The sequence below is a fragment of the Caloenas nicobarica genome, chromosome 1 (genome assembly GCF_036013445.1).
Source record: "Caloenas nicobarica isolate bCalNic1 chromosome 1, bCalNic1.hap1, whole genome shotgun sequence".
Taxonomy (NCBI): Eukaryota; Metazoa; Chordata; class Aves; order Columbiformes; family Columbidae; genus Caloenas; species Caloenas nicobarica.
Genome location: NC_088245.1, coordinates 73,413,562 through 73,437,784, shown reverse-complemented (window position 1 = coordinate 73,437,784; position 24,223 = coordinate 73,413,562). Strand labels below are relative to the sequence as shown.

The 24,223-nt window shown below is 43.6% G+C and overlaps 1 protein-coding gene across 1 annotated transcript in view; it reads right to left on the bottom strand.

Moving 5' to 3' along the window:
- Positions 1 to 5,072: 5,072 nt before the first annotated feature.
- Positions 5,073 to 24,223, bottom strand: part of DUSP16 (dual specificity phosphatase 16) — a 66,375-nt gene continuing 47,224 nt past the window's right edge. The window contains exons 6-9 of the mRNA XM_065636074.1: positions 17,766 to 17,929; positions 10,731 to 10,890; positions 9,910 to 10,033; positions 5,073 to 6,331 (exon numbers count right to left, since the gene is read on the bottom strand). Of these exons, the coding sequence (XP_065492146.1) occupies positions 5,155 to 6,331; positions 9,910 to 10,033; positions 10,731 to 10,890; positions 17,766 to 17,929 (1,625 nt within the window). The 3' untranslated portion in view covers positions 5,073 to 5,154. The remainder of the gene's footprint in view (positions 6,332 to 9,909; positions 10,034 to 10,730; positions 10,891 to 17,765; positions 17,930 to 24,223) is intronic.

Here is a 24,223-nt window from a genome sequence, read left to right as displayed (position 1 = left end):
GGAGGTGCTGCACAAAGAGAGGCAAGTGTGTGGGCTTTGGGGGGTTTTGTTGTTTTTAAAATGATCTGATGCCCCAGCCTTATTGCTGCCTGCAGTCTGTCCCACTTTGGTTTTGTACAGCAGTGGTGATTGGCGAGGGTCCCCATACACAGCAGCTGAAATCCACACTTGGAAGGGAGCGAGCCCTTCCAGCAGGGCTGTTCCCCAAATGTCCGATTTACAGCATTCTACATGCTAGGAAAGCTGTCCCTCCCCAGAGGGCAGAGTGTTGCAGGCTAGAAATAGCTCCCTTTTCTATTTCTAGCGGCTCTCATTAAAATTCTCATCGTGTAGAATAGCCGAAGACTTTGCTGCAGAAGCACTTCAGTTTGCCTCAGAGCAAACATTTGGGCCCAAGAGCCAAGAAGTTCTCCTGTAGGCCTGGTTCAAAGGGAAAGGCCAGTTGCCAGGCTACACTGATATATTATGAACACTGTTCTTCTACTGGAATTCCCAGTTGTGGTTTTCTATGTATAATAGTGGTATTGTATTATAATGCTATAATGTCTAAAAGTACTAGAATAACCCTACTTTTATCTCAGAAACTTCAAGGACAAACACAGGCTAGCTAGAGGTGTTCAGTGAGGGTATGGCTATCTAATGAAAATGTCCAAAGTGTCACCAATTTCAGATTTAAACACGGGCACTTACAGCCTTATTGGGACTCCTGTGTTGTCCCCGGGAGAGGTGCCAGGCCACTGTTCTGGACTTTTGAAGCCACTTGCTCATGGAAATCAACTTAAAACTTGGGCTGTGAGTCAGCAGCTAGCTGATGAATGTACGGTTCGTAAAAAGAGCGGTTCATGTAATTACCACATTTCTACTCTCTTTCTTACTCCCCCCATCCACCCACTGCCTCCTCAAAAGTTGAGCTACGTGGTCCATGCTGGGGGGAGGTTTGCCCTGTTTTCAGTCCGCTTCACTCTAGGAATTTAACTGGGATGGTTTAATCAAGAGCCTAGTGACCTCAGGGACCCCTTCCCAGTAATGCCAGTCAATGAAATGAAAATTAAATGTTGATGACGTGTGTGAGACGTCTTGGTTGCCTCTTGGGTTTTAACTAGAGATGGAGTTAGGCTGTCTCTCCACAGAGCTGTCTACTGGCAGGGGCAAGAGTGGAGGGATGGAGGTACAAGAGCAGAGCACGTCCTGCAAAGCGGGCAAAAGGAGTGGTGAAAGCTAAAAGTGCATGCTTCAAAAACCAGAACTCGAGGGAACAAACAGAGCTACTCTGAGGAAAACTAGAGCAGATAAATCTTAAAAGATTGTCAAGTCAACCTGTTTTGTAGGATAACAAGCTGATGCCATTTAGGTCTAGTATTGTGCATGGTTCTTGTGTTACTGTGCAACGGAAGCAAACCTGTTTAAGAGCTGTTATGTCTTGTTTGTAGAAAGCAAGCACAGAAGCTCAGGCAGGTTGTTACTTGGGCTCTGGCTGATGACACGGTCTCTTCTAAAACAGCCAAAGATTCTGCATTTCCCTTTCTGGAATTATGCTTTGAAGTTATCTTAAAAAAAATGCTTCCATTGCTGCATCTGCGTTTGAAGACACCGTTACACAAACTTCTAGGCTTTGCCATCTAAGGATATAACTGTAGCAGCCATATTCTCCTGCAGGATTTAATTTTAATATATGCTACGTTTGTATAAGCTGTTCTCTGAAGGATCAGTGAGGGGCATACCTCTCCCTCAGCAATCTGAAGTCACTCTGACTGCCTCAGGACTGGCAGAATCAGTCAAAACAAGTACTTAACCTTAAGTAATAAAATTCTTCTTCTAATAGGAAGTATGGGAGGCAAGAAAAAAACATGGGGTTCATCCCAGGTAATCAACTTGAAATACTTGCTTCAGAAAAGGTAGCACAGCCACCTTGGGAACATTTTACTCACACCAGCGTTAACAACTGACAATGGCTAATGCAGGCAAGTGCCACTGCTGCTGTTCAAGGGAGCAGAAGAGCTGGGGTGAACAGGTAAGAGGCAGAAACTCTTTCTGGTGCTGTAAAGTCAATGGTGGCTGTGGCAATCTGTGTCATTCATTAAGAGGCACGCATCTGCGAGGGATACACAGGATAAGGACGAGCCCCCTGCTAGTCCTGGGTGCTGGCAGATAACACATACTCCATAGCCAGAGGCACACGGGCTCCTCCCTCAGCTGTTCTATATAAACAGGTACCATTTCTGATTTTATTTCATCATAACATACAGGTAATGCTCATGACACAACACGATGAGAAACTCGCATCTCTCTGAACCATTTAAAACAGCTTGCCATACACCAAAGGACATTATATTCATATTGAACATGTACACATTTCCCCCCTTGCATCCTCCACTTTGCTTTCCAAACTTCTACAGACCGTTTCCAGCATTGTTCAGGTACAGGACACCACTCTGCACAGGAGTCGGGGTTAAGGCTTCCTCCTACAGGAACCCATCCCCTAAAAATACTGAGCCTACAGCTTTGATTCATTCAGTGATGATAGTGTATTGCAAATCACAAGGAGGCAGAAGACCAGAGTTCAGTTCCTCAGAAGGCGATTAACCAAATACAACCCAAATATACGTATTTGTATGTATACAGAGAAGGGGAGAACATGCACGTGAAGGAGCACAAAGGGCAAGAACATTTTGTTTCTGCCTTTAGGGACTGATCTGTGTTAACCCCCATTAACTGATTTAAATCAAAGACATGGGCTTTTACTGAAATCTGGCTGAGGAGCACTGTTAAATCGTTTACATATGTATATACACACACAAGAGTGTGTATGTATGCTGAAAATAGCTGTAATGTAATCACTTTCACTTGATATGTAAACAGAGACAAGTGGCAGTGTGTTGAATGAATAGCCAAGACCTGACAGGCTTTCCAGTGTGGTGTCAACCTGTCCCCTGCCTGGGCTGCCCCTTCTTCCAGCTTCTCGCACACACAGCACAAACATGGCCTCTGGGTTCAGTTACTCCTGGTGCTGCCTCTCTCTATGTCTTTTGCACTTTTTTTTAGGATCAAGTCAATCAACGCTGCAGCTTTCAGTGCTACTTTCGACAGTCCGCTGTAGGAAATGAAAGTCACAGCCTAGCCACAAAACAATGACAAAATGTTCTCCGCTTTTCAGTATAGTAAAACCTGAGATTTGAGTCACAAACTAGCTAAACTTACAGTAAAAACAAAACAAAACGCAAGCTGTTGACTTGCATTAGGGCTTCCATTTGCTGCTGACAAATTTAAATTTTTTTTTAAAGCTGTTGGCCGGGGGTGTTTGTTGCATGCAATTTACAATTTTTCAGCTGCCTGCACTGAAACGGGACAAAAACGATGTAGTCCCCCCCGATGTGCGTGTTCTGAGTGGTGCTGGGGAAGACGGGATAACACGTGCGCATCTCCTGTGGGCGCGGGAAGGCTGGAGCTTTACGCTGTGCTCCTGCTGCCACCCTCGCTGGCCGCAAACCTCTCGCAGCGACGTGCATGCACGAAACCCTTGGAGCAGCAGCAGCCGAGGTGCCGCGGGAGGGGAAGTGGCTGGTTTGTGGTCATGGCCCCCCCCAAGAAGGGCTGTGCCTGAGCTCGTTGTCACTGCAGCGGGGCAGCGACCCCTCCTCGAGTTGGTGTGTTCCTGAGAGGGGTGAGGACACTGTACCAGCCAGCAGCAGCACAGCTGGAAGTGTCTGCAGCCAGATCACCCAGCAGCAGGCTGGGAAACAACGGGACAGGCTGGCACAGAGGACAACGGGCCAGGATCAGGGTACTTTGGAGCCATGGGTGTGGGAGGTGAGCAGGCTTTCCATTAAAGCTGTCTCTTCTCAAACCCCCTTTCTTTCACACACACACACACTGAGATGGGAGGCTGGAGGTTCCCCCTTCTGTTCTCCTTGGACAGCCAGCTCAGACCTCAGTCAGCAAACCTAATGAGAAGCTTCTACCTCCAAGTCCCCACAGTTTGAGTGGGGATGTTGGGATGGAAAAAACCCAGCCACCTGAATTGCCCCTACCCCACAGGCTCCTTAATGGTACTGCTCAGTTAAGGACAAAACCCTCACTTTCAGCTTTAAGAAACAAACAAAAAGAAGCCTTCAAGAGCCATCTATTGAATCGTCAGTTGGCAAGAAGGGGATGTTGTGGTATTGTAGCAGCCACTTCTCTTGCATGTTACCCCAAGTATTAACCACTCCATTATAGGTTAGAAGCCAAAGCAGCTACCCCTCTCCCAGAAGCCAGCTTCATATAAAAAAAATACAAATACTGCTTATTTTATGTTTGAAAAGACTGGGGGAAACAGTCATAAGTATGGTTCGTCTCTTTTAAATATTGCTGCTGAGCCAACTGAAACACTTGTGCGTAGACAGCTTTAAAAAAAAAAAAAAAAATCAAATGTGGCTAGTTGTTACTTGTTCACATTGCTTATGAACTGGCTACCAGCACCTGGCAGCCATAAAGCCCTAGTTTATTTTTTATATTTTTGAGGTACTGCGTTTTTTTTCTCTGAAGCAGCTCTCTAGCGTATCACCTAAAGCCTACCCATTAGAACAATAGTTACACCAGTATTTACACGTGTCTGAACCGTGCTGTAACCAGTCCCTACGTCCTTTGGAATCGCTCCCGGTCTCCTTTCTCAGGGGAAAAAGGTCTCCCCTCCCGAGGTTGGCTCAGTGTCAGGGCTAAGGTGCACTGGTGAAGGTGTGGGGCAGGAGAAGGGGAGAACAAAACTAGCTCTGATGGGCAGGAGCGTCTGTCAGTGGAACCAGAGAAAGGGTTTGATACCGAGAGAGCTCCTCCTGTTCAAAAACCACTGAAAAGATGTGCAATCCGTTGCGTATCATTGCCTTCTCTGTCAGGGAAACACCTTTGAAATGTTCTGCCCTTCTCTAGGAAAGGGGAGGAGAAGAACCCAGTGGGACACTCCGTCTCCTCAGGCAGACGCTCACTTGTCACTTCTTTGCCATATTAATCCAGTCACTTGCGTTCACACTGAAGCCTCACGTTTCTTCCCTCCCACCACCACCACCTTTTTTTGCACAAAGTTTGTTCTTTTCAGATTTACAGGGACCTCCTCCAACGCCGGGGGAGCGGCCTGGAGGGGGAAGCAACTCCCGCACAGTCGCACAAACTCGCTGCCCCTCAAGACACCTCAATGATTTCCATGCTGCCCGAAAAGCTCGACTGGCTGCCCACTTTCCCCAGTTCTTCTCTGGACCTGTTGTCCGACATGATGCTCTCCCCAAACTCCATCTGGCAGCTTCTGCGCTTGAACTGCTTCTCGAAGGAGCTCTCCTCGTGCCAGCTGCGCCTGGAGTCCCCCCGGTCGCCCTGCTTGGGCCTCCTGCGCACGGCGCAGGCCGGGTCGCAGCCCGTGGGCAGCTGGCTGCAGCTGTAGGCCGAGTAGGCGGCGCCGCTCCCGTAGATGGCGGAGGCCGAGTAGAAACGCGAGGACTCGGCTGCGAAGTACCAGCTGTTGGTAAGCGACGTAGCCGAGGTCTGAGGGGCCAAGATGTCCGAGTGCCAGCCTTTGAGGCCCAGCCCGGCCGCGGACTTCGCCAAGTGCTGCTGGCTGGTGGAGAGGCCAAACAAGAAGTTTGTTCGGTAGTTGTCTTCCACGCTCCCGCTGCGGTGGAGGGGGTACAGGAGCGACCGCTGCGTGGTGGCACCGCCGCCGGCTCTCCCCAGGTGCTGCCGTTTGCTCTGGCTCTCCAGCTGCCAGGTGTTCTGGGGTTCCTTGGGAGGGTTTGCCTCCTCTTGGTCAGGGCTGGTTTCTGGGGTCTGCTCCGAGACCTCCTGGACCGGGGAGAACTGACACAACTTGCTGCCGCCCTCTAAAGCGGTCGCGTGTTTGTAGTACTCCAGGGTGTCTTCGGAGGAGGCAAAGCCCTGAACCGAGGCAGTCACGCACGTGCTGCTTGCCGAGTAGGAGACGGATTTGATATCCAAAGAAAAGGAGCGCTTCAGCCGGTTGCTGTCCTCCACCTTGTCGAGGGAGACGTGCAGCCCGTTGATGCCCTGTACCAGCGGGCCATCTTCCGGGGGGGACAAGTGCCCGCGCGGTGTGCTGCCGCAGTCCGTCGGCTTCTGTTCCACCGTCTCGGAGGTAGCGGTAATGCAGAGCTGGCTCGCGGACAGGCTGCTCTGCCCGCCTTCTGGCACCAGCACGTGCTCGCTGCTTTTTTCCAAGTGCAGAAGCTTCAGCTTGCTGAGATGTCCAGGCTGCCCGCTCTGGTTCTTGATCTTTTTCTCAAAGTCCAAAAGCTGGCCCAGAAAGTTGAAGTTGGGAGAAATGGTTGGCCTTTTTTCTTTCACAAATCTGGAAAGAGGGGACAAAGAAAACAAGTTAAGGACCTGCTGCTCAGACCTGAGATAAACCTGTAGTGTCTGTTGTGAACGCTAACCACCTCATCTTCACTTGTCAGGGGGCCTGGACTGAGGTTCAGCGAAGCACAGGACACATGGATGGAAAAAATCCCTGCAGCTTTTAAGCAACATAATGCTGGATGCTCCCAGTTCTCCCTGAAGCTTACCTAAAGGTAGCTAAAAAAGGGAAGAGAAAGCCTTCTTTTTACCTCTTTATGATGTCCCCAACAAGGTTTGGGGGAATCATTTTCCTTATTTGACTTGACCAGTGGGATCTCTGCTACCTTCGTTTCTGACCAGAGTTGAGAGCTCCTCAAGTTCTGCAGGAACATCATCAGAACTCCAGCCCAGAGATCTTGGCCTCCCCTGCACCGCAGGAAGCATCTTCCTCACCAGGCCCAGGGGCAAAACCCCACGTTGCTTCCACCTCTCTCCTGCTGCTATTAGTGCAGTAAGCGCTTCTTACCCTGTTCATCTTTGTCAGGCAAGACAAAGAGGTCTGATACCTGCTGACTCTCTACAGCAAAGGCCAGCGATTTCTACCGTACGCCAGTACTGTCTGCTAATCTGATCATCAAAAATAAAACCAGAAAGGGGCAAATGCAGCATTAAAAACAAAAATGTTTTCTCCAGCTCTGTAGGTGTTCAGCAGTTGTGACCAAATCACTGCAAGAGTTAACCTGTTTTCAAGCCCTGTAGGAAGCGGCCTGAGTCACAGACACGTGCCAACCCAAGCACGCACTTGCATACTCGGCTGAATATGGACAAGGTGCAACGCATACTTAAAATGTTTTCCTGGGACTCTACATGTATGAAAGACTGAAGTATTATAACTCATGTCATGTACTTCCAAAGCTAAATCCAAAAGCAATACATTCTCCTACCTGTCTGATTGGTAATATAGCTAAATAAATAAGTACTCTTTGCTCTTCAGAGGCTGTAAAACAGAAAGCTGCCCACATCCTTCCTCCTCTTTTTTTTTTAAAGCATTCCTGGAACTATGAAGGTACCAGATGACACGGGAATTAACAAGGGAAGAAACCTTGAAGAGCTAAATCTAGTACAAACACACATATAATGTATCACTGGGAAAACTAAATATTATTAAAAGCAAAAAAAACCAAACTCTGGGGATGGCTACAGAAGGTGAGTGTACAGTCATTAAAAAAAGCAGGAAAAAAATTCAAAGGTGTACTTGTGCATATTATGTATATGTGAGCACAAGTGCATGCAAGCACATGAAAAATACCAAACAAAACTTGCTTTTTTTTAAAGTTGCCAACCCACAAACAATACTAGAACTATTGGAGCTGATGTGATGACCTGGAAGATCAGATTGCGCAAAGTGATAGTGGAAACTTCCACCATGAAGTGCCAACACTGCCAAATGGAGAAAACTAGTAAGTCACCTCAGGTGAGATTCTTTAGGTCAATCTCCTACCATGGAATTTGGGGGCTTTTATCCCAATGTAAGCAATTCACTCACAAGAATTCATACAGTCTTCATTCATTCTTTTCCCACCAAAGCTAGCTGTTATTTGATTTGTTATTTAAAGCAAAATCCTTCTAGTCAACCCTGCGATTTCTGGCCTGTGTTCTGGTAGCTTCTCCCTTGCACTTTCTCCTCATCTCACCCCAACATATTGGGCAGTCCTAAATTTAAAACTAGCTTTCTAAAAAATGAAAAGGGTTCAAGAAAGTCTGCTGGATACTACCAACAAGCTTTAAGGCTTTGGAAGCTTTTTCATTTCAAATTGCACATTCCTTTTTCCAATTGCAAAACTGAGTAACATTTAATTTTGATGTCTGTTTCCCTTGCATCATCCATTATACAAAAGAAAATATTAAAAACATTTATCTCCTCAGATCTTTTACTTCAAGTAACAGTGTCACCTTTTTATTTTTGTAATAGTGTCAAACATTTTATCTAATGGCTTTCATTAACTCACAGAAAAGTATTTTTCTTCCAAGCTTTGCAAACCAGATCCCAAAGCAAAGGATGAAATGAGTTGCACACTGCTCTCAGTAAGCCATTTCAAAGGAAATATAGCAAAATATAAGCTGTATTTCACAGTAGTTGTTCAGTATTAACAGTGCAAAGAAAAAGAGGCCGGGGATGATTAATCCTTCACACTCACCTGACACTTCTGGTTAAGGAACAAACCAGAATTAAATGCAGAGATTTCACGGAAGAATTTAGAAGCAGCCCTACAGAAGTTCCGAGGCACATGCATTTTGGATGCGTTTGTACTCTACAGCTTCACCACCAGACCACTCCACCCTGAGACCAGACAGGTTTTTTTTTTTTACTGAATCAAGCTCTCACCTTGCGCAGCGTCTGTCCGTGTCCACTAATTCATCCATATTACCTATACCTGTATAACTATGAGTTTTCACCTACACCTCTTAACCAAACCTGTTTCACCATAGACGTTGAAATTACTGCACAGCACCGGACTGCCAGTAAGCTCCAGTAAGAAACGGTGGAAAGCAGCTAAAGGCAATGGGAGATGCTTGTAGTTCAGGCACCTCTTACATGCACTTTTTTCACTGGACACATAATTATGTTCATCAGCTTAAAAGAAAACGCCCCACCGACATCACGTTCCACAGGGGAATATTGAATGTTCATCTTTCTGTCCTTGTTGGTGTTTTAGGGATAGTCGTAGCAAACGCAGCCGTGGTTTGGAAGGGCTTCAGCCCAATTGTTCTAACTGCTCCTGCACCACGCGGGTTACAGCTGCGCGGCAGCTGTGCCGGCTGACGTGTACTGCCCATCAAAAACAAAACCATCATTTTCTGTACAGCACAGCAAAGCGGGTTAAATGAAATAGAGACGTCACGGTAAAACGCAACCAAGCCGCCTGGTATCCAGTGAAGTGTCCACAATCCAAGTACAGAAACATGGGATTGGAAAGGTTAAAAAAGGGGGAGGGGGTTGTCCCACAAAAATTCCCCGATGCCACAAAGAGCCAGCACTTAAAAGTACCTTCTGGTTGAGTTTAACAGCGACAAAGCAGCTTTCTCAATTCCTAGACATTTCACCTGCAGGCAGTTCTTTGAGAGCATTACCAAACACCAAACTGAAGTCAGCAGCTCCAGCCCAGCATGTGTCAGAAGCGCGATTATAAATATCCTCAGTCCCCTTTCTTTAACCCTATCCATTCCATCCTCTCTCTGACTTCAAAGATCTTGCTATATGCGTGCTATAGCTGTGTGTGTCTACGTACATATGTACACACACACATTTAATAAGCAGTTTAAATTCCACGTATTTGCCTACTCGGAGCAAAGACCAACATCAGCATTTTGCAGGTGGGGAAGTAATATTAGGTGTGTGATGTCTACACAACACCATTAATTTGTTTACGGAGGAAGCCAACATTTAAAACACGAGCGTGCAGAGCCCAGTGAACTACCAGATAAAGTAACACGTCTGCTTCTACCCTTGGTCGTGTAGCCTTGTGTTCTTCACCTGAAAAACAAGCCGACAGGCACAAGAATAAATATGAAGGGAAATTTTCTCCTTACCTGTAAGCTTCATCTAAGGACATATCCATTCTCTTCATGATATATGCAATAGCGATTGTGGCAGAGCGAGATATTCCAGCTAAACAGTGCACTAACACGCAACCATTGGACGCTTTTGCTTTTTCTGCATAGCAAAGAAATCAGCAAGTGTCACACTCAGCAGCGTTATACCACGATGAAAAGTTTGAACAGAAAGCAATCGTTACTTAAAATTGTTCAAAACTTCCAAATCAACTCCTAATTGCAAATCTCATGGAAGCTTTAAACAGAAATAACTTATTTTCTCTAGCACTGTATAGCATTGAGTATAGAAACAGCATGTGCCTGCACACAGGAAACATGCTGCGGTTACAGCATACCGCATTTTAATGTGCACATAAACAACCCTCATTATAAGTCTGGGAAAGGTGATTGTTACTAATTTTATATGCAAGTAAATAGCAAGCATTCATGCTAGAACAATTTGGCCGGTTAAAATTTGGCTAGCTCGCTTCTCAAAGCTGAAGACAGGATCTGTACGTCCAGTTTTCTAATTCACACTCTGCAGGCATGTATCAAGCATCTACTAGGTTGCCGGAAAGTAGAGTTGTGCTCTTAAAAAGTCTCTTTGTTCCATAAGGGCTGGAACACACAGTGGCAGAATCTCCCTATGTTATTTTGCTTCTGTGCTTCTCAAGTGATGGTGATCATCTACATAGCTCCTTAGGGTATTTTCACACCACCCAGAAAGCATTTGGGTCTTCTCCAGCCGAAACAGCAAGGCAGACACACAAAGAAATCCCGAAACTGGTCTAGAAAGAGAATGTAAATTTTCTTCTCACCTATAAAATCGACTGATCTATCCAACCAAGGCAAAATTTTCTCACAAAAGTTGTCGTTCACAGGCACTCTCAGGAAATGGGATTCCGGAATAAAATCAGGCTTGGGACAAGTATTGCTGGCGTTGAGTACGTAGCCAATATCATTCTGCTGCATCAGCTCCTAGGAAAGAGAGAAAGATTAAGGCCAGAGCAGTCAAATGGTACCTTTGGCACATTACAAAGAAGCTATGAACCCAAAGCACATTATAAAGCTAAAAGCCAAACTGGAATTCATTTGGAATTGCTCTAGCTGTATTAGGGGGCTTTTTTTTTTAAAAAAAAAAAAAAGACACTTCCTCAGCTTTTAATTCCCCAAACAACTTTTAATGAGACATCCAGCGTACCCAAATAACATATGGTCTGCAAAGCGTGTACAAAGTTAACAAATAACAGAAACAATGGTACAATACCTTCTGCTACTATGAAGCATCACCTCCAAGAGAATAAATATTTGGCTACTTTCGTTTAAATTCCCACTGTGCAAGCTGACAACATAACCAAGCACTTCCCACATGCAGTTTCCTGACCCAAATACACATTTTCTGGATCACATATTTAAGACTGAGGTTGCCCCATCACAGATACTGGTAGAGAAATATGAAATGAAACCGATGCCTCCTGCAGTCACCTCTTAAAGTGTCTGGGACTTCCTTGTGCAGAACTCACAACCTTGAGAGAAAGAGCTGATTAAGAGCTGAAGACCTTGAATTCGACCATATTCACACAGCACTGACTGCAACTTTATAGGAGTTCCACTTTGTGGGTTACAATTTAGTTGCCCATCTTTCAGTGTCAGCCTTCAGTCCTCTTGCATCTGAGAGATTATCACAGCAACAAGCAAAGAGATTCAAAGCGTAAGAGCCAACCAAGCTTTTAAAATAAATCAGTTTTCATGATTGCAAATAAAAAGAGAGACCTCTTTTCTGCACCCTGCCATAATCTTTGTATTTAGAGTTGTGCAAAGTAGTATCTGATGCAGTAGGTACCTTAGTGCCAAAACATGTGAAACAAGTATTAGAAAACTGGAGACGGCTCTACGAAAACCACCCAGTCTCCTGCAAGTAAGTATCTTGACACAGAAAAGCAATTAAATGGGTTGGAGTAATACCGATCAAACAACTATTCTGGTTCAGATACGATTTGGCAGTAAGTGACATGCTTGGACAGTAGTTACACTGAATGCAAACACTGGGGAGCTTTTGGCAAGATTTCTGTGGAAACTGAAGTCTGAAACTAAACTGAAACATCAAAAAAGCCAAAAAAAATCTGATTTTAATCCCTTTGCTTTTATAGCAATTATATTAAAAAAAGAGAAAAATTATGTCGATCCATGGGAGCGGTAGCAAGAATGAATTCTTACACCGCGGATTTCAACTGGAGGTCTACCAGTATGCAAATACAGCCATGAAGCCAAATGGTATTTCTTCTGCAAGCGTAAAGATGTTTGGGTGAAAAGAACCAGAGATGTGGCTATTTAGCTGAAGAGCCAGAACTCTCTCTAGTTCAAATCAGAGCAGTTTAAATAATGTCTGACATGCAGTGCACAGGTACACGTGTACGTTATAGTGTGTGTGCAGAAGGGTTGAACACTCACACGCGCTTATATGCATCAATTATATGTTCAGTAAGAATGAAGAACGGCAGGGGAGACGGGAATCCATCAGTGTCATTTACAGAGGGACGTGGACGCAACTCCTACTGGCCGCATTTTAAATGGGGAGTTTACAGGGGTTTCTGCCAACGAGCTGAATTTTGGTGTCTGGAGCAAAATGAGCAGCTCCTCCAAACTCTCGTCTGAAGTCCCTCACATCAGCACATTCAGAGGTTTGGGCACCTTAAACTGATGAACGTAGATTATGTCATAAACACACCTATGCAAGGGGAACAGGAGATGACCAGTTACTTGCAAAGCAAATCACCAGAAATACAATTTGCAGCAATGATTTAAAAAAAAAAAAAACAAACAAAAAACAAACAAAAAACAAACGACTAAGCAAAACCAGAAAAAAGTCTGGATGTGTCAAAATCAGTTCTCAGCCTTAGTGCTTCTTACCCTGCTAGTTTCCTAGGTCATGCTCCCAGTAAAGCTCAGCTTCTCATCAAGGACAAAGCATATGTCACTGATTCCCCCTCTCCCTTCACATCCCCACAACTCAGCCAGCGAGCTCCCTCCCTTCAGCCCCACACGCCTTTCACAGCCGACTCCATCGCATCTCCCTTTGCTATATTCAACTCTCACGCACCCATAGACCTAAAAGTTTAAAAGCAGGAGCGCTGTAAGGAAGTAGGGGAATATTTTGGATTATCCAGAGAGGGAAGGTATTGGGAATGGGATTCCTGGCACAGAGGAGTAGCTGCTGCTAGACCTGTGGTATCTTAGGTGTGCAAGGGAGACCCTCGCTTTCCTGGGCTACGCAGCTTTCCCCTTCTAGGGTCCCAAGCTCTTCAACATCACTCTCTGTAAAATAACTATCTGCTTTAGATCACTACATTGAAATACTGACCCCAAACCAGCCCACCTACTGTTGTCGCTTCTTGCAGGTGAGTGGGGAACAACTGGAATAGCAGATACAGAAGTACGTGCAGGGTCATGAACATTGTCATGTGTACAGGAGGGAGCTGGTGAAGGTATCACCAACAAATGGACTGCCAAGAGGCATTGTCGTTCAGAATAAAGCCAAGGGGAGGCTGATGAATTTTAAAAAAATAATAGAAAACCTTATTATTTCTCTTAAAGCATAAGCACTGGTGGGCTGCGCAGTCCAACCGTCACGACTCCACAGTTATGCAAGGTTTTTGATGTGGAACTGATTATTCAGATGGGAAGGAGAAGGCTGCAGACGCCAAGTCTGAAACCTCCCAGCCAAAAAACCACATAAAAATGTGTTAGTGCTTGCCTTTGAGACCAAGGCTAAAGAAAGAAGTTATGCTTCCTTCTGTTCTAAAGTATCAATCATTCCCTGTGCAACACGCTCCAATATAATAACCATAACAGTGCCTGCATTGTAAGGCACCCAAGAGGAAGAAGTGAATTACGATCGGAGGAAGATCCAGAAATCCTAATGCTAACAACTCTGTGAAAAGAAGGTAAATGCTCTTTTGTCAGTTTATTTACATTTTACTTGTTTAATCTGAAAATTAATGGCACCCTAAAATGTTATTTTGTTCCAGGAAATAAAATCCAGGTCTGGAAGAAAAGAAAGAGAATAGTTACGGAAGTCACAAAGCAGAAGGTTTTACAGTTTAAATGCTGATGCAAAACATGAGACGTAAGCAGGAGGCTCATTCAGGTCCATAACCACAACACAGATTTATTTTTTTTTTAATGTTACACTGACTTCTGGAGAGGACACTGTCACTATGAGAGTTTAGCTTAGAATTAGTTTGTCTTTCTTTCACAAAGGGCAACAAAGATCTGTAAAAGCAAGTACCCTCTTGCAATGCCACCAATATATCACACTGAGATAACCACCAATAAATGTATCACACTGAGGCCCAAAAAGTGAAACGAACTTTTCCGCTAGAGCTTTTATAAATAACTCTTCCGTATTTCAACCCCGCAAAAATAATATTATGAACATTTTCAGATTTAAGCATTTAGAAAGAAACCTGTAAAGCAGAAGTACAAAGAATCTCCTAAGACTTTTCTGAAGTAATCATTAATTTTGCTAAAGGACACAAACCCAGCTTATGTGTTTGCATCTCTTTCATAACCAAAGTGTTATCAGCAGAGGTATTCATGGCAAGTAGTGTTAGTATTCTCAAAAGGTCATGAATACAGATTGTCCTGCAACAAGGCAAGTATTTCCCTTCCCATGCACACAGAGATAAACTTACAAAGATCCTGAAAAGATTAGCTCATCTTCATAAAACATGCTGAAAATTCACATCTTTAAATTGTCAGGCTGAAGCGTAGTGCAAATTAAGAGTTCTTTTTGCAGACATTTTTGAGACATGTACATTTTAGAGAAATCAGTATGTCTGGTCATTGGGAAGAATAATAGGAAGTCACAGATAGCATTTCAAGGCAAAAATAAGGTCAGCATACACAACTGCATCTTATACTTCTGAGAATCTTACTAGAATTTTTCGGAAAAATGTTTTTTAAAACCTGAACTTGAATAAAAACCCACAAACTATTCTAATCTTAATAGAGGGTTTATTTCTTGTTGCCAGTAACCAAGCAAGCAGCAAGGCCATTAAACCAGAGCACACAAGCTACTTACCAGCTCCCGGACTGTCCTAACAGGAAGAACTTCACTATTTTGCTAGTTATCCCTGTTTTTTATTTCTCACCCTCCCCTTTTGAACGTTCTTCACTTCCCAGCTTTTTTAGCATGTATGGACATTTCTGGGCACTCAATGTGTGGTAAGAGTCATCCTCCTTCCTCTTCCCCAGAAGCCAAGTGCGTGGAAGCGAGAGCAGCAGAGATTTGCCCATCGCACTTGGAGTGTCCTCATCTCCAGCGACCGCTAACTTTGAGTTGAATCGAGAAGCGGATTAAACCCGGGTAACTGGGAGCTGCCAATAGCTGGGAAAAGATCGAGTGGATTCTGAGAGGCAGAAATCGTAATTTGCCCCCGCAGCTTCTTTAGGTTAATAAAGGTACTGATACTAAAGATGAAGCCATCTCAGATTTTCCACAGGCAAGAGCTGAAACTGAAGAGGCAAAATAAGCTACCGAGACACTAAGGTCTACTTTAGTAGAGCAAACAAGTGACATGCTCCGAATAAAGCACTGCCTGCTGTTTCTTCAAAGTGAGAGGACAAAGGCACAAGCAACAAGCAGATCTGAAATCGTAAGATGTGGGTTTGTCCTTAAACAGGTAAGAAACCCAAGATGTGCTTCAGTCATCTATGGAAGAACTTCCAAAAGACTGACGGTCACGGATGACACCAGGCAATAAGAACTCACCAAACCTTCTGTCGATTGTATGCTGTGGCTTCTGCGGTTCTCCATAAAAGATGGGAAACACAGTGATCCCCGATTGTAACTCTCGGGAATATGTGAGGAAGTATAAATCTGAGCAGCTCCTGGGGGTTCTACATTAATTCTAAAGTATCTGCAGCTGCAGGACTTCCTGGTGTCCGCTCAACACATGCCAAAACAATGTCAAATCGGAGATTAACAGGCAAGAGAGACACCGCCAGGTCTAAACTCTTGCTGTAGACAGCTCTGCCATGCTCGGGGCTCACCAGTAGTAGTTATGGTTTTAGTCTCCTCCGGCCCTAAAATAAAACTCCCGCCCACTGCTCCCACCCGAACTCCTTTCCTTGTGGGGCACACGCAGAACCCTACACCTATTCATAGGCACCAATTTACTGTAAGAAGAGGGAACAGCCTATTTCGTCCCTTGAAGATTATTCACAACTTAAGAGCCACAGCGCTGGAGTTCCAGTCACATCCCAAATGAAGCAGCACATCATCCCTGGCCCTGGAGGAGAATGAGGAGAACAAGTTGCCTCCTCACTCCCACTGTGACCTACGGTAGCACTTGCCATTCACACATTGAAACAAACAGCATAAAAGCATCATTCTAATGCTCTATTATTTAAAACAAGGATTTTTTTTTTTTTTTAATTACTTAGTTCCTGCTGCCTTTTGTCTGGGGACCACAAATGGCTTTCGTGGTAGGAAAAGTAATAAGCTGCTTTGACATCCATCATAAGTGAATCAAGTTTGAATTGCTGACTTGCTACCTGGTAGTAAAGACACAGAAGATTTTAAAGGACAAAGTAAATACAACGGCTGCTGACTATCCTCCATACAAAAGATTCTTCTGCATGCTCTATTAAAGCATGATTACCCTCTACATGTTTGCTTGTGTGTCAAAGATCCCCTTAAAACAATTGTGAAAAATAAAAAAAATAGCCTATTAATGGCCAGACTAGGATGGAGTGAAAGTAGAAGAAACCAGTGAAAAATATGATAATGGTCAAAGTATATTAATTTGATCCAATTACAGGACAATTACAGGATAATTCCCACCTTAAGCTTTATACATGAAATAAAACCAAACACACAAGCCTTGCACATAATTAAGGCACTATGTCAGGGTGAGGCACCCCTCCCCTCTGCCTCATCCATGTATTTAATGCCAGCATATGAAGGCTGTTGGAGATTCAACCAATAAACAGGACTGTCAGATAACACGGACGGCAAGAGGGCACATGCAGCAGAAGTAATAAAAATTCCCTTGTGAAGGGACTCAGGATGTAGATTGTAAGCAACAGGAGTTGGTCTCCTCATGGAGGCAAGCATCTGTGGATACACAGAGGAATACAGACCTGTAGCAGTTTGAGACAAGCTCTTTTAGACATCTGATAGTCCAGCACCCTGCAAGTGCTGTATTTGATGACTTTGCTAAAACAAAACTTTGCTTTGACAAAAGTTAAGTGCACATGTATTTAGAAACAATAAAAGTTTCCTAGTGCAGTGCTGCCACAAAAGCTCATTTTAAACGACCCCACTGATTGTCCAGGTCTGAACATTTTATTAGGTGTACAAAGATTCGTAGTCCCTCGTTATAAAATTCGTGGTATTTAAGTGCTATTTTTTCCAGGACTTGAAGGAAATACTAAAAGCCAGACAATCTTCCTTTGTCCTACTGTAACCATTAATATATTAACATCCAAGCCCTGCAAAACAAAGCAGTCAGAGCTGTACACAGGAAACTACCTCACCTGCTGTAATGGCAGATTTGATAGTTTGCTGTTGGTTGATAGGTTACTGAGGAAGGTACCACATCAGCTGCTCTGAGATGAAGGAAAGAGGAGACCAAGTTTCATATCACATGACACGTGGATTAATTATATGGTCTGTAAATCACTACTTCTCACACAGCTTTCCATGGCTTATGCACAAGACAGCTATTACCTATATCTACTTTAGATGTTTTATAGCTGTAATAATGCAGTATGATAGAAGCATGGACAAAGACACGTGGAAATCATAAACTCGTTCAAGTAAACAACACAGCACTCGGAACGCTCACCTTGTTGAGGACGTCCCGCTGACACCCGAGATAGAGATGAGGCAGGATTCTGGTTGGGCCGATGTTGGAGACAGGTAAGCAGGGTTGAGAAATGCAGGTAGGGACGAGCGTGGATTTTCCTTCACAGAGACCGGGGAAAGAGCTGGAGAACTCAGCAAATCCACCTGCAAGAGGAACAGTATCCATTTAATTTATATGCATTTCTGTAGGCACCGGTGCTCGCAGCAGCTCTCAGAAAGCTGTACTTGTTGCAGGAGATGAGGAGATGGGGATGCGTTCAGGGGCAGCAGGAAAGCCCCAACAGAGGAACTGTACGTGTGCCTCTTCCAGAGGTACCAGGACACTACAGAACCATCCATCAGCAGGCGAGGCCTGGCTTCGTATTCCCACTCCACCTGGAACGTTTATTTCTCTCTCTCTCCATTCCTCGGACGTTTTTGATGCTTCTTCCCGTTCTCGAATGATACGTGGAAATGAGACTTCAAAAAAAAAAACCAGCCACAACACCCACCACACCGAAAGCACACACACATTTTCCTCTCCACCCGAGCAAGGTGTTTTCTAAATGCCTCCTTCTCCTCTATTAGGTTTATAATCAGACATCATTAAGAAAAAGTTGCGTTTACTCGATTTGGCAAAAACACCAATATGTGGTTATTAATGGTCGCTTTAAAAATTCTACATTATTGTTTTCTACACTGCTCCATAATTAATATATTTCATCCAACACACTGAAGTGGTTTCATCTTTCAAAACCACACCAAGCCAAGGCTTCTCCATCTCGAGTCGGGGAGGCGAGGCGGAGGGAGGACTACAGGAGAAGACTTTGCCCAGCCATAGACTCCCCTCGCAAATCACCACAAGTCTCTACTCCCTTTACTGCTGGCTGGTTCTTCACCTGTACCAGTTATTAGGCCCTATCCATATTACGGCTCAAAAACATTTTCATTACCATTCCCCGACCAGTGCATTAAACCACTTACAAAAAACAGAGTGGAATGAGCGATAACGTATGTAAATCCACCTAAAATCCCAGTGGCCATCAAAAACGCTACTAGGCTGTTTCACCATCGGTGTGGCAGAGATGCTACGGAACATGAAGGGAATAAAAAGCGAGGCTGAGACTGCTCTGGACATAAATACAAACAAATGAAGCTCAAGCTCCATTTCTTCTTCTTGCTCAGCTACTTCCCAGCTTCTCTTCCATCGCAAGGGCTGCATTATCAACCTGTGCTACCAGCTGTGGTTTAACTGGCCTCAGCCACAGTTAGAAAACTAAATTGAAGAAACCTCCAGCGATGAACTTATACTTCAACTACACACGTTCTCACAAACGCTAGCCAGCTTTTTCCAAGCCTAGCTAAACCCCAAGCTCAGCTCATTCTCATACTTCATCTTTGCAAAATAGTCTGAAGAAGAACTGGAGGGAGCTGCTTAAATCAGTATGTTATAGGCTTTTCTTGGCTGTTTTCACCATTTAACAGCCAACCAGCAAGGGGGAGAGGCACAAACCATAGTGAAAGTCCCCAGCTATTTCCTCACATTAAAGCACAGAGACAAGTGGAATTTTAAGTGAAGGAAGAGTAATTATAACCTGTTCAGAACAAGGCACCTTTTTATCATAAAGGAGGGAAGTATTAATGTGCTAAATCTGCCAAATGTTATGTTCACTATTATTACAGTTTGAAGATGTAAATTAGAATCATTCAGGAATAAGATAATGTATTGTTTTGTCAAGGCTTGCATTACCATTGCCTGAATTATATCTATTCTTTGGATTTTAAAATCTGTATCTTTAGAAAATACAGAAAAAACCCAAGGTAATAGCCATGTTGTGTAAGAGCCCATTTTATCTGATAAAAAAAGCCAGCAAGCAGTTTTCAGAACAAAAGTTCTATGAAGAGTGACTGCTGCTCAGTCTCATGACTTAACAAACAAACAAACAAACAAACAACTTGTCTATTTTGTTAGATGAGTGATTTTAGACAACTATGACAATGCTCATTATAAGAATACGAGGGTGAGGTTGGACTGTATGGGATGGGCAGGGGGTGATGCTAAACTAAGGCTTGGCCCTGAGATTTTCTATTCTTATTATCTGAGTTTCTTCCTCGCTGCTTTATACGTGCCCTGTTCAGGGGCACAGACACTGCTTGTTCAACCTATCAATCAAATAACAGAAGGAGTTTGCAAAACAACTCTCTTGCACACTTGCTAAATTTTCTTCTGTATGGCATAATGTTTTCCCCTCTGCTACAGGAAGCAACCCTTGAATTTATAGGCATTATAAGCCTCTCAGCTTAAATTTAATGTAAGTTATGGTGCAGTTCCTTGAGAGGTTGGGGGAAGGACGGGACATCAAATATCAGTCTTTGGTTTCATTTGCCTGTTCTTTATTTCTTGGGAAGCTTGTTGGCTGCTTTCTGGAGCCCCTCTCTGACACAGCTGGAAACAGAGAAGTGACCCTTCTTCCTTACAAAGAAGGAGCACAAGCACAGAAAAGGTTTTACATCTGTGCTTTCTTTGTAAACGACTACATGGACAAAGCAAAAAAGACTTTTCCCAACTACGTACGGATTGGTCTCACTTCTGTACAAACACTGCAACAAGAAATTAAGAAAGAAGCTAATGTACAAAAAACTTGAGATTCTGGGAGATGGAACCCATGCTCTGTCATTTTAAGTGTAAGGAGCAATTTTTAATTTTAGTCTTATTTTAGGGCTCTGTCAAGGCAAGCTTGAAGTGATTCAGGATTATATGCTTCATCACTTCCCCTGGGACATTCGTCCCTTCAAAATCACGTTTCTTCTTCCTGCTCACGCTTTCCTAGTAAGATGTTGCTTCACTGTCTTTACAACATGAATTACAACCAAAAAACTGTCAAATCAGGGAAGTCTGACATTATATTACCTATCTTTACACATGCTCCCAAGTGAGCCCTCCTTTCCTTCGAATGCATTTTAACCTGGTTTTAGTATCAGTAGTGAACTGACTTGAAAAAAGCATGAAATTGGTGACTTGTTTCAAATATCAATCTGTCTTTCCTGCCATCTTCCATAACCATTTCAGAAAGTTAGTAGCTTTCAACAAATCCGGCTTTCATTTATGGCACCCACAACAGGAAAAACACATTCTAGATCAGTGCATGTTGAAAAATTGCTTTCAAAAAACCCTTACAACCAAAAAAACCTCATACTACCTAAGCACACTCTTGAATGCATCGTGCTAAACTAAGGACTTCTTCTACTGCCACAAATGTAGTGTCATGGGTCTGGAACAACAGCATCCATGTGTATGATCACTGAGCTGTTGTGTCATTACGAGCCTAAATTATTGTAAGGAATTGCACTCCTCCCTATCTGCTTGCATTGACTTACTGAATATATATCTATTTTTAAAAAATATATAGATAGGTATATTAAAAAACTAACAGCACCTAAAGATGTGTAGAAAAAAGGTACTTATTTCATGTGTCTCTGTTTTCTAAACAGATTATGGCCTCCACGAGTCCCCAAAGCTGAAGTCTACGCACAGTCTACATGAGGGGCCTCTTATGAAAAAAGTGATTTAAGGACTCAGACTATCTGTACACTTCTGCTGTAAATGAAGCAGATCATCCTCAACAACAACAAAAAAACCCCTTTAAATATTTATAAAATGAATTTAGTGTACAGGTGGGAATGCAGCATAGAAAACTGAGCCTTAAAAGAAAAATGGGACTGGTTTAGTTTCAGGTTCTGTAATTTGAGGATGACCTTTGCGTCAAGCGAAATTTCATCTTTAAATCTCCCTACCTACCTCAGTTGGAATAGAGCTATTGGAAGCACTGTGCAGTTTGTTTTAATAAGAGAAAATACACTTTTCTTCTGGAGCTAGTTTCTAAATAACACCGTTTCTCCCCATCACTACTCCAGTCTCTGCAAATAACAAATCAATCAGAAAAGCATGTTGAAACTGTGGGGAAAAAAAAATAAAATCTACAGGTCATTAACAGAACAACGGGGTTAATAATGTTTCACTGAAGTTGTTGATAAATGTACTGGACCTTGGAAATAGATGACTGACAAATAACTCCAAAATATTCTCTCCTAAATAGTTTATGAACCACACAGGCTTTCTGATGGCGAAGCTGAGCTGAAACAGCTCTCTTGACATTCAACAGGATGAAACCACTTCTTGTCTATTTGAATGTTATGGAGAGGAAGAAGGAAATGGAGTAACTTCTATGTGTTATACATATAACATTTTGCTTGTGTTTAAAAAGATCCTCCACCCTCCCCTCCACGAGGCTTTTGAAGTTTTTCACTCTACTTTTTCTGATACCGATGGATTAAATGGAAGACTCTTCTATCACCACTCACGCAATAGTTCCTTTACATCTGAAAACCTTGATGGTCAAGCAGGATAAGCTGCACAAAGCGTCTCCTTCTTCACTTTTAAATAGGCAGCTGCTTCTGTCATGACTGCACATCTGTAAGTCATAGTACCTTTGGCTGGTAGCAAGTAGCTACCAGTACTCTAAGTCTGTCTTACTCACATAATAGGGCCTACCCAAGTTTGAAGGGAAAAAAAAAATCTTTGGGGATGATGACTTCCATCAGTATGGGAGCAAATTAAAGCAATATGAGACATAAATTATTTCAGACTATCATCTAATATATTTTCCACCATGAAAGCAAAAGATATGAAAGTAGCACTAGTAAACTGTGATGTTCAGCTGGTTGTCCTTCATGTTTCTGAGATTAAACAAAAAAAATCGATTAGTTAAATTCTGCTCTAATTTTAGATGATCCATCAGAAGACCGCAAAGTTCTTTAACTGCCCCAAGGTAAATCAGCTCTTGCTCAGGTAGCGTGTTAAAATGAAGAGTCTAGTGAAACGATTGCTGTTTTAACCAAGCGACAAGCACCCTCCAGCTGCAGCACGTTTAAGGAACAGCAGCACTCTACCGCGTTCCAGCGCTGACTTGTTCTGCCCCCTTCTTGTGGCTACGACTCACACAAGAGTTTCTATGAAACCACGTTAAGGTGCCAAAAGCCGTGAGTGGTTTTGCAGCCTGAGCCCCTGTGTGCACGGCGGACAACCCGACGGCTCCGAGGCCTCCACAGCACAGCCGGCCTTTCTCGCTTACAGGCCTCCACAACCACTAGCAGAAATTTGGCAAGATCCAGTAACCTACTCGGTTGCCCCGTTGCCATGGTTCTGCAAAGCAGTGACTATGGACTTCCCTTTGATCAAGACGCCGCTTCCTAACTATGGCTGCGATGATAAAGGCATGATGGTTAAAGGAATCTTGGTATCAGAACTTTTGGCTCCCTCCTCAGCCAACAAAATAGGGCCAAACCCAGAAGGGACGAAAACGTTTTAGCAAGCTTCCACAATAAGAGTTACTCTTCCTTACAGATCAATTGCATAAATCCTTGCGGAACTAAAACTCCCAACTAACTTCGCCAGCTTCAGGAAGAGGAGAGGTGAGAAGATGCGATCGGGCGGCAACAAGTGATACCCAGAGAAATACTGATTGGGGAAGAGGTACCTTTCATTAAGGGATTGGAATCCATCCAGATCCTTATGACTACTTAGCTTAACTACCACCAGAGACAAACCCTAAATTAATACCGAGGAATCACTAGTGAGAACCAAAAGCATTTACATCGGCTCATCTCTACGTAACATGGAAGCAGACTGGGAGCATCGCACCGTGCTGCCACTTGCAGGGACAGTAGCTCTGTAAAGCACCATAGAGGTTTGCACACAAAAGGCCAGTTAAGCACTAAGCTCTTGATTTGAACACTTAATACAGAGCTGTGAAGTGCGTGTAACATTTTACTGTTTTTACCCAATGCTCAAGAAAACCATTCCAGTTAAATGACACCATAACAGGACATAAAACCGGACAGTGGGGGAAACGGTAGATGTATCCTATGTGCATTCCATGTTATGGTGGTTTCTCTTCATTCTTCCTATCTATTTCCTTCAAATGGCTCAAAGCACTCAGAGATGTAACCAACCAAAATTAGACAAGACAATTTCACAGGAAACATACTAATTCTGAAGTAAAAACCAAAAGTATTTCTCTTTATTTATAGAAGGCCAAGTGCTTGTGAGACTGATTTGGCATGGGAAAGAGCAAAAAACTTAAGCAGAAACGTCAATCTACTAAATATTCAGTTTTCAAAATGCAAACGTTCTTTATTCACATCAACACATCCCTTCTGCACATCAACACAGGTTACCCAGCTTTGGCTTCAGGATACCATGGCTGGTCCAGTGACATTTCATCTTCTGTTGAGCAGATCAACATCTGCATCTCCTCTGCACACCTCCCCCATCCACCAGCCCAGGACCCCCTTTGCTCTCCTGCCCTCCACCTCCCCTAAATACTTTTCTGCAGGGTGCTGGAAAGAGAGGAGAATGCCACTTTCTCCACCTACCGACTTTCAAAGTTCACCTTGAGC